The sequence below is a fragment of the Pseudorasbora parva genome, chromosome 22, assembly GCF_024679245.1.
Source record: "Pseudorasbora parva isolate DD20220531a chromosome 22, ASM2467924v1, whole genome shotgun sequence".
NCBI lineage: Eukaryota > Metazoa > Chordata > Actinopteri > Cypriniformes > Gobionidae > Pseudorasbora > Pseudorasbora parva.
Genome location: NC_090193.1, coordinates 7,121,761 through 7,132,984, shown reverse-complemented (window position 1 = coordinate 7,132,984; position 11,224 = coordinate 7,121,761). Strand labels below are relative to the sequence as shown.

Below are 11,224 nucleotides of genomic sequence, written 5' to 3'. Positions count from 1 at the left end.
CCCATAAGGCAAATTTTGACCTGTGAGTGGGGTGAATTTTTTTATAACTCGTTTATTCTTTTATGTTATATAAAGCCTTAAAAGTTCTGCATAATTAAGGGCGTGGTTACTTTGAGTGACAAGTGGATAGCCATTTATCCGCTGTCTATAGTCATTGTGTCATGTAAGCTCTGCCCACATCCCGCCTTTTTGCCCATTTTCTGTTATCGCGTGGGAGTGACACGCGATGACACGCTAGCAAGATGGCAACGCCCAGCTCGTCTCTACTTTACACTTCAGAACGGCTTATCGGAATCCTATGGGTGACGTCACGGACACTACGTCCATATTTCTTTTTTTACAGTCTATGGTTGTGCCTTGTTTCTGTTGTGTTGTGGCGATTTCGTTGTGTTGAGGTTTAATTTAGTATGGCTGCACTACTGGGCCACCGTAACTAACCCTTTAAAGGTGTTTTTATTTTAAATGTTTTATTATTTTAATTAAACTGTAAAAAATAATAATAAATGTATTAATAAATAAAAAGAAAAGAATCCATAAAATAGGGCACAATTTACTGTATAAATATAAAGGAATTTTCCGTATAGTTTTGTTTTACTACCAGTGTTTTACTTGTATTTTGAATAACACAATGAATGCATTGTGGTTAACGGAAATATCAGTAAAATTACTGGATAATGTCCTGGCAGAAAATGACCAGTAACTTTTCCATTTTTATGTTTTAGAGTGTAGAACCTGTATGGCATAAAGTGTTAATATTAATCAAGAACCCCCAAAAACGTGCAGTTTTGAGTTTCCAGTTGTGGAGGATGCAGCAGAATACTTTTTTTTCTGGGAATGTACAGCATCAGAACATATAAATATGTTTTTAAAAATGCTAAAAGTGATATATTTCCAGTTATAATGCTATTCTCAGTTTTTGATAAATAACTTCTGCCATGATCAGCAAAAAAAATAAAAATAAAAATAAATAAATAAATATATATATATATATATATATATATATATATATATATATAATATATATATATATATATATATATATATATATATATATATATACATATACATATATAATAAAAGTTTAGATTTTGGATTGCAGGTGCAAAACGATCATAACACCAACCAACTTTAAAAGTCAGTTGAATATCACAGTTTTTCAGCTGAACACAACTGTGCACGTTAGAGCAATTGATTTGTGTAGACTTATGTTTTCTATCTTCTCGGCATCCTTCAGTTAAAATATAAATGCTACTGTACATTATATTTTTTTCTGCTGCCCATTAATTTCTGGCACAACATTGTTCACTGAGCATTTTCAATATATGACATTCATCTGATCTGTCCAGCATGTAAAAGAGCTTAAAGGGAAAGCAAAATGATGCAAATATAGGCTCTGTTTGTATATTTAATAAAAAATACATAGCATTATCGATTGAGAAAGGAAGAGAAGCACTGAGAGAGAAAATTGAATTCTGGCAACAACAACAACAACTTAAAAAAAGAGATTACTGGTGATGGATCTTCTTGTGAGGCTGAATGTGTGTGTTTTGAATCTACAGCGGCGGCAAGGATACAACCAGCAAGAGAGCACTTATCGTACGGTACAATGGCTGCTATTTCCTTAAAGATATCAGAGGGAGACTGGGCAGAATTTAATTACTGTGAGACTGTTGCCGTTTCAAGGACTTTTTTTCCCCCCACAGCTGAAAATGAGATTAGAGCTAACGCCTCAGTCATATGAGAGAATTGTGATTAATTTCTCAAAGGAATATGCCTCTAAATCGGTAAACTTTCTCTATTAGCAATTTAGATCAGACATGCATTTTGCAGCAATGAATATTCACCTGACAAGCATCATCACACTTTATTAACAGCTCAGTCAGTGCTGCATGTTGGGGCGCTCATTTCCAACTGACACACGCACACATCGCAGACTGACATCCGTTATGAATCCATTGACAAATCCACAATGTGTTTTTGCCACCCCATACAGTGCAGACAGGCAGGCCGCTTCTGTTTCACTCCACTTTAATACATAATAAAGTCTTCTAATATCTCATCCATAGCTAAAAAAATAAAATATGTATAGGGTACAACAAGGCTAAAGGCACACCTTAAAGGGGGGGTGAAATGCTGTTTCATGCATACTGAGCTTTTTACACTGTTAAAGACTTGGATTCCCGTCCTAAACAAAGACAAAGTTGGATGTTTGATGGAGTATTTCTGTGTCAAAAATACTCCTTCCGGTTTCTCACAAGTTTCGGAGAGTTTTTTTCAAATATGGGTCGGCTTGACGTCGAAAGAGCGGAAGATCCTTGTATGGACCGCACATGCTCTTCTCTCGGAAGGGTGCGCATGCGTGTGACTGAGGCGAAAGAGCAAATGCACGCCCATAAACACTTCTGTCACGCCGCTCTCCACTTTATTCCTATGGGTGACGTCAAGCGACTTCAACAGCATTCCGAGAAGGCAGCGCTGCATTTGAACCGTTTTGAATGCAAAAATGACGGGAAGCTTCACAACATCGCTTCAATCGCGTCGCAAAAGTGGATCTCCACGGTCACTGCTGTCACAGGACTTCACCAAATCAACAGTTACCAAAGAAGTGTGTTTTTGATGGAGCAGTGACAATAAAGGTTTGCGGTCCTGCTTTGGAAACAGGCGGTGAGTAAAACTGCTTCAAATGTCTGTGCTGTTGGCTATCGTCGCGTGAGTAAACATCAGTAAACGACACGATGTATAACGTTAGTTAATTTATCAATGGAGCATGCGATCTATGGTGTGTGTTTAAATACATTTGTTTAGCTGACCACTATAGGTGTCAGTATGCTTATTGTAAAACCACCCAAACTTAAACCTAGCGTTCTCACAAAGCGTGCTTCGTCATTCAAATGCGCTAACGGTTACTCCATTGTTGTTCTATGTATAACGTTAAACTAGTCTGACGTGCAAAACCGTTTTGCTTGCTACTGCTTAGTTTTTAGTCGCATACAATAGTCCATAAACCGAATCATGTCCTCATAAACTGCGAGTAAACACACACAAATTTTGACAGGCCACTAAATACAGTACATAGCACAGAGACGGACGTCCTGCTGCTGCTGTTGTTGCTCCCCCTGTTCAATTTATTTCAGCCTCCGGATCTGATTCTGGATCATATCTGTATTAGTTGAATCTGATTAGGGTAGCGTTTTCTTCTCCACGCTTGAGGACGTCACCTCTTTGTGTGTGCTCGTCATTCTTTAGCTCGGCCCACACGATACGCCTCCAGCCACTCGTTTTTTTTTTCCGGAAAGACTCGGTACAGCCTATATTTCTTTTATAAATATAATAAAACTAAAGACTTTTCGGAGATATGAAGGATGCAATACTACTCTACACCCCCCCCCCCCCCCCCCCCCCCAAAGAAAATTGTGCTTTTCCCTACTCCTATAATGTCAACTGAAGTCAACTTTATTTATATAGCGCTTTTACAATGACGGTTGTTTCAAAGCAGCTTCACTGTGTTAAACAAGAAAATATTGCAACAAATTTTGATTCGGCTGTACAGCCATTCTGTAGAAAACGGTGATGTTATCAGCAATTTATTTTCAATTTATCATATAGCGATCAATGTGGGCAGATCAGTGATATAGTTGATCGAGTTAATTTAGTAATTCATCTTATTTGGAAATATAGTTGAAAACAAAATTGTAGTGTCCCCAACTGAGCAAGCCAAGCCAAAGACGACAGTGGCAAGGAACCAAACCTCCATCAGGCCATGATGGAGAAAAATAAACCTTAGGAGAAACCAGGCACAGTCGGGGTGCCAGTTCTCGCCTATTAATTATTCTGGCAACCTTACAGGTGAGGAATCATATTAGATTGGAATATTCAAAAGTTCAGAGGTTAAATTAAACAATTCAATTAAATAGGAATTTTCGAATGATCGGAGTCATCACGCCGGAGATGGATTTATTTAGCATGACGTGTCGAGTAAAAAATGATTAAATATTAATATTCGAACAATCGAAAACATCACGCCAGAGATGGGCTTATTTAGGGTGACGTGTTGAGTAAACAATTATTAAATATGAATATTCGAATGATCGGAGTCATCACGCTGGAGGTGGGTTTATTGTGGATGACATGTCAGTGAGGCGAATTAAGAGGAGACACTAAATTACACGGGCTCAGTAGACACTCCAGGAGGCGTTGTTCATGTCTGGGTGCAGATCCACCATCCAATCCGGATACGGCCCAGATCTGGCCGACTGCAGTAAATCTCAGGATAAACAGAGAGTTAAAATAATATGTTGTTAATAATGTCTAAGTTAATACTTGTTCAAAACAATCACTTTAGCCAAGTTTGAACTATTTTCTGTTTATTTTGATGAATAAAATAATTATTTCTTGATCAATAAATATGCTCTCATTAAAATATATTAATATAGAAATATATCTAAAAAAAAAATATAGAAACAAAATAATTTAAAGCTTGAAGGAGATCCCATAATAATTTAATATAGTTTTACAGTAGTAACAATACATTTTATTTTATTATATGGTATGATCACATTTTTAAATCTGATGGTTTCATTATAAAGATGGTGATTATATCTAAGCTGGACAGACTACTTAATATATTTGTGGCAAGGGGGGCGTGGTTCAGCGAGGTCTGCAGCGGGAGAGAGAGCCGCGGGACAAGCGGTACGTGAGTGGGTTGGAAGCAGATTAATAACACCTGTCTCTTGTTCTAGTAATGAGCGCGGAGAGGGGATAAAACATCAGTGGAACCGGAGATCGAGGAGAGAGAGAGCCCGGACGGTTGATGCCAAACCCCCCTTACAGAGACTGAGTTACCGGAAGCCGGAAGTGCCGACCCGGAAGTGACTGAGCGATCGTTGTTCATTGAGATACCACACCACAGTGTGTGTTGGCAAAGATATTGAGTTTAATAAAGATACAGCATCAACCGTCCAGCCGACCCCTTGTCCTCTTCCTTCCTTATCATATCGAACTTTGCTACAGTGGTGCCGAAAACCCGGAAGGAAGTAGGACCGCGCCGCCGCCATGACTACTCCAACGCCCTCCGCCACGCCGTTTGCGGACATTATCACCTCTCTCGCGGCCCTCCACCAGAATCAACATCAGGCCATGCTGGAGCTGCGGGCGGACCAGGAGCGTCGATTCGAGGCCATCGTCCGCGGCCAGCAAGAGGACCGCGAGAGGTTCCGGAGCTGGATAGACCGGGAGGTTCGCACCGAAGCCGCCGGGCTCGCCAGCGCACCGGTCCACGTGCCCCTACACAAGATGGGGCCACAGGACGATCCCGAGGCCTTCATAGACCTTTTTCAGAAAGCGGCGGAGGCCTGCGGGTGGCCCCGGGCACAGTGGCCGGTGCACCTTATTCCATTGCTCAGCGGAGAAGCCCAGGCGGCCGCCCAACAACTGCCGGTGGCGAACCTCCTGGATTACGACGATCTGAAGAGGGCCATCATTCAGCGGGTCGGTCGGACCCCCGAACAACACCGTCAGCGTTTCCGCTCGCTTGAGTGGGGGGAGACCGGCCGGCCCTTCGCGATGGCCCACCAGCTCCGGGACGCCTGCCGCAAATGGCTATTGGCCGGTGGAAGCGACGTGGACCACATCGTCGATCTGGTGGTACTGGAACAGTTCATCGCTCGGCTTCCCAAGAAGACCGCCGAGTGGGTCCAGTGCCACCGGCCCACGTCGCTGACGACGGCCATCAACCTGGCGGAGGACCATCTGGTGGCGTGCCCAGGGGTCGGCGAACCCCGTTTAACTTCTCCCTCTTTCTCTCCCCCCTCTGTCTCTCCTTCTCCTCCTGTCCCTCTCCCTAGGTCCCGCCCTCCAGGGCCCCCTCGTATTCCCCCCAGAGGTCGGGGTGGAATGGGCCCAGGGCAATACGGGAGTTCGAGGGCCCCGCCCAGGGGGGCGGGGCTGCTGGGGTCGGGCGGGGATATCGGTTCCGGTTCCACCCCCCCTCCGCGCTCATATTCCAACCCACTCCCCGCCGCAGGGGCGGCGGGCAGGCCTGGGCTGGCCTGCTGGCGGTGCGGTGACCCGGACCATTTTGTGGACCGATGTCCAATGATGGATATCGGGACAATGATCCGGGTCCCGGACGTCCAGCGGACCACCCCTGATCAAGCAGGAGAGTACCAAGTTCCTGTGAGTATCAAGGGGGGTACATATCAGGCCTTGGTGGATTCAGGATGTAACCAAACCTCGATCCATCAAAGCCTGATGCAGCCTGGGGCATTGGATACAAGCCGCATGGTTAAGGTGCGGTGTGTGCACGGGGATGTGGTGGAATATCCGCTTGTCCCAGTCACGATTCAGTTCAGGGGAGAAAATCATAGTGTTGAGGTGGCGGTTAGTCCCCACCTCCGGCATCCGCTAATTCTGGGGACGAATTGGCCCGCCTTTCCGGCGTTATTGGGGTCGATATGCGCGGATGCCGCTTGGGGGAGCCAGGCTAGGAACGGGGCGGTGCGGGTGCAGGTTGGCGAGACTGATACGGGGCCCTCGGAAACGGCTTCAGAGGAACCGAGCGGGGTCGAGAGACTGATTCTCTCGGACCGCGATGACTTTCCTCTGGAGCAGTCTCAGGACGATACCCTAAAACATGCTTTCCAACAGGTCCGCACTATCGACGGTCAGTCCCTTCAACCCGCCCTGCCCGTCACGTATCCTTATTTTGCCATAATTAAGGACAGGTTGTATCGAGTGACCCAAGACGCTCAGACAAAGGTAGATACAACCCAGTTGTTAGTACCAAAGAGCCGCCGGGAAATGCTTTTCCAGGCGGCTCATTCTAACCCAATGGCGGGCCACCTGGGACAGGCGGCCACGCTGAATCGTTTAATGACCCGATTTTTTTGGCCAGGCATTCACGACAATGTGCGCAGGTGGTGCGCGTCTTGTCCTGAATGTCAGTTGGTGAATCCACTGGCCTCCCCAAAAGCGCCATTGCGCCCCCTTCCATTAATGCAGGTCCCCTTCGAGAGAATTGCGATGGACCTCATCGGGCCATTAGAGCGATCCGCACGCGGACATCGTTTTGCGCTAGTTATCGTGGACTACGCAACGCGATATCCGGAAGCAGTGGCTCTCCGCAACATCTCGGCGAAGAGTGTTGCGGACGCACTGTTTCGTTTAATCTCCCGAGTGGGGATTCCGAAGGAAATCCTCACTGATCAAGGCACGGCGTTTATGTCACGCACGCTAAGCGAATTATACGGGTTATTGGGCATCAAATCGATTCGGACAAGCGTCTATCACCCACAAACAGACGGCTTGGTCGAACGATTTAATCGCACTCTTAAATCCATGATCCGTAAATTCGTACAGGAAGACGCCAAAAATTGGGATTGGTGGTTAGAACCCCTCTTATTCGCTGTGCGGGAGGTCCCACAAGCCTCCACGGGGTTTTCCCCCTTCGAGCTTCTCTACGGACGACAGCCCCGGGGGGTGCTGGACGTCCTACGAGAAACTTGGGAGGAGGGACCTTCTTTGGCCAAAAACGAAATTCAATATGTGCTGGACTTGCGAACAAAACTCCACACCTTGGGGCGGCTATCTAGGGAGAATTTGTTGCAAGCCCAGGACCGCCAAAGCCGGTCGTATAACAGGGGTACGAGACTACGCAAATTTACACCGGGAGAGAAAGTGCTCGTATTACTCCCTACATCGAGCTCTAAATTAATGTCGAAGTGGCAGGGGCCGTTTGAGGTCGCACGACAGGTGGGAGACCTCGATTATGAAGTGATACGGTCCGATAGGAACGGGGCACGGCAAATTTATCACCTCAACCTCCTGAAAAAATGGAATGAGGTGGAATCAGTGTTGTTGGCGACGGTGATCGGGGGAGAGGATGATCTCGGGCCAGAGGCGAGCATCAAAGCACAATCGGTCGCATTGGCCCCTGGGGGAGATCACCTCTCACCGTCCCAACTCACTGATCTCTCAAAGCTACAGGCGGAATTCGCCGACGTGTTCTCGCCCCTACCGGGACGTACCGACTTGATTCAGCACCATATCGAGACCGAGCCGGGCGTGGTAGTTCGCAGCCGGCCGTATCGCTTACCTGAACACAAGAAAAAAGTAGTTCAGGAAGAATTAGGGGCAATGCTCGATATGGGAGTAATAGAGGAGTCCAACAGTGACTGGGCGAGCCCGATCGTTTTAGTTCCTAAAACCGACGGCTCGGTCAGGTTCTGTGTGGACTACCGCAAGGTGAACGCAGTGTCGAAATTCGACGCGTATCCAATGCCGCGGGTTGACGAGTTGCTTGATCGGCTGGGCACGGCTCGATTTTATTCGACATTGGACTTAACGAAGGGCTATTGGCAGATCCCCTTGTCTCCATTGTCCAAAGAAAAGACGGCCTTCACCACGCCGTTCGGATTGCACCAATTCGTCACGCTTCCCTTCGGCTTGTTCGGGGCACCCGCTACCTTTCAGCGACTCATGGACAGGATTTTGCGTCCCCATGCCGCATATGCTGCTGCCTACCTGGACGATATCGTGATTTACAGTCACGATTGGCAGCGGCATATGCAGCATGTCCGGGCGGTCTTGAGGTCGTTGAGGGGAGCGGGGCTCACGGCCAACCCGAAGAAGTGTGCAATTGGGCGGGTGGAGGTAAGGTATCTGGGCTTCCACTTGGGTCATGGGCAGGTGCGTCCCCAAATTGATAAGACCGCCGCAATTGCAACCTGTCCGAGGCCCAAGACCAAAAAGGAGGTAAGGCAGTTCTTGGGGCTGGCGGGATATTATAGACGGTTTATTCCAAATTATTCGGACCTCACCAGCCCTCTGACTGACCTTACTAAAAAGGGGCTACCAGATACGGTCCAATGGACGGAGCCGTGCCAGCAGGCCTTCACCCGAGTTAAGGCTGCTCTATGTGGCGGGCCGCTGTTACACTCCCCTGACTTTTCTCTCCCTTTTCTGTTGCAGACTGACGCGTCGGACAGGGGGCTGGGCGCAGTCCTGGCCCAGGAGGTGGAGGGGGGAGAGCGGCCGGTGCTGTACATTAGCCGTAAGCTCTCGAAGAGAGAGGCTAAGTACAGCACCATCGAAAAAGAGTGCCTTGCCATCAGGTGGGCCGTTCTCACCCTCCGCTACTACCTTCTGGGGCGGGAGTTCACCCTCTGTTCGGACCACGCTCCTCTCCAATGGCTCCACCGCATGAAGGATACCAACGCGCGGATCACTCGTTGGTATCTAGCTCTTCAGCCTTTTAAGTTCCAGGTGGTCCACAGGCCGGGTGCTCAGATGGCTGTGGCCGACTTCCTCTCCAGAAATGGGGGGGGGGGGGGCTGCAGGCCGGACGGCTCCCCGGCCTGAGTCGGGCGGTGGGGGTATGTGGCAAGGGGGGCGTGGTTCAGCGAGGTCTGCAGCGGGAGAGAGAGCCGCGGGACAAGCGGTACGTGAGTGGGTTGGAAGCAGATTAATAACACCTGTCTCTTGTTCTAGTAATGAGCGCGGAGAGGGGATAAAACATCAGTGGAACCGGAGATCGAGGAGAGAGAGAGCCCGGACGGTTGATGCCAAACCCCCCTTACAGAGACTGAGTTACCGGAAGCCGGAAGTGCCGACCCGGAAGTGACTGAGCGATCGTTGTTCATTGAGATACCACACCACAGTGTGTGTTGGCAAAGATATTGAGTTTAATAAAGATACAGCATCAACCGTCCAGCCGACCCCTTGTCCTCTTCCTTCCTTATCATATCGAACTTTGCTACAATATTATATTTCCAAACTGAATCTAACCATGTCATGTCAACAAATGGAAAAGTCAGCCAGCTGTTTATTATCATGTTAAATATGGTGCATTTTGCCCTGACAGCAGGGGCACCTTTTACCCCAAATAGCATACTTTTATTCTTCCATTATTGAAAATCATTAATTACCTTGAAAAAAACTGACAAACATTAACAAGACCTTTGTCTCAAAATATATTAAATAATTTTAGTGCTACCTCAATCTACAGCGTTTTTAAAAACATCAAATTTTAGATCAAATGAGCGCAGAATTAACTTGTCCTGCTGCAGTAATCGCATCAAAGATCAGAATTATCCATGTGCATCTTGAGAAGCGGATGATTCAGAAAGTGCTGAGGCAAATTTGTGCCATCTAATGGTTTAGAGGAGAATAAAATCAAAGAAGCTTTAGCCCCGTCGTACCATATATGTTAGTATTTGTACAGCTATTCTCTGAAATGTTTTTCTTTCCTTAAAAAAATAGTTGATACATAAATATATAGTCTTTCATGATTCTTTCAATTAAATCTTTCATGATGTCATTCCAAATTGGTATGACTTTCTGCGCTATTCTATTCAATTAAAGTCAACTGCGAAAGGCATAGAAAAAAATATACGTAGAATATATTAAATGTTTTCTAAAGACACAAGATAGCTTGTGAGAAACAGATCCGCATCTAAATATATATCCACTAAATATTAAAATGACTTGAAAATCTGTTATCACTTTCAATATTTAAGGTAATCTCCACAATTTTCCACATAATATAGACATATGGGTCTGGAACAACATGCAAATCAATAAATGTTCTATTTTATTTTTTGCAGTGAACTATTCCTTTTAATACATATCAATTTACCTATCAATTGCTATTCAGTTTTCAGCAGGTTGGCCTGTTTACCATTTATCATTGTCCAACCTATCATGGACAGTGATACATTGAAAACAGCTAATAATAACCAAGTTTATTTACATAAAATGCCTGCTTAATTAGGTCAGAGAGAGCGAGATAGTGTTGTAGTCAAAACCACCTAATTTGGCCGAGACCAAGACAAGACTGAGACCAAGGCAGGGTGAGACCTACAAGATCAAGAACAGACCAGCACTCCTTAAATTCATAAAGATCCACATTAGCGCCTGAGAAATGTCAAGTCAGCTTTACTTATATAGCTAGTGCTTTACAATTGCCATTGTTTCAAAGCAACTTCAAAGTATATAAAAAATGTGTATATATATATATATATATATATATATATATATATATATATATATATATATATATATATATATATATATATATATACAGTATATACAGTATATACATGCAAATGTTTCTTAAATATATACATGCATGTGTGTGTATTCAAATATACATAATTATGCACAGTACACACACACACACCCACACACACACACACATTATGTAAAGACAAACTTTTATTTTGGATGT

General features: G+C 45.5%; 1 protein-coding gene across 1 annotated transcript; it reads left to right on the top strand.

The window, feature by feature from the left end:
• The first annotated feature begins 4,622 nt into the window (after positions 1-4,622).
• LOC137058528 (uncharacterized) lies at positions 4,623-9,706 on the top strand. The gene is made up of 2 exons (XM_067431817.1): positions 4,623-6,174; positions 9,487-9,706. The coding sequence occupies exons 1-2, from the start codon at positions 5,053-5,055 to the stop codon at positions 9,487-9,489; spliced, it is 1,125 nt and encodes a 374-aa protein (XP_067287918.1). The 5' UTR covers positions 4,623-5,052; the 3' UTR covers positions 9,490-9,706.
• Positions 9,707-11,224: the final 1,518 nt, after the last annotated feature.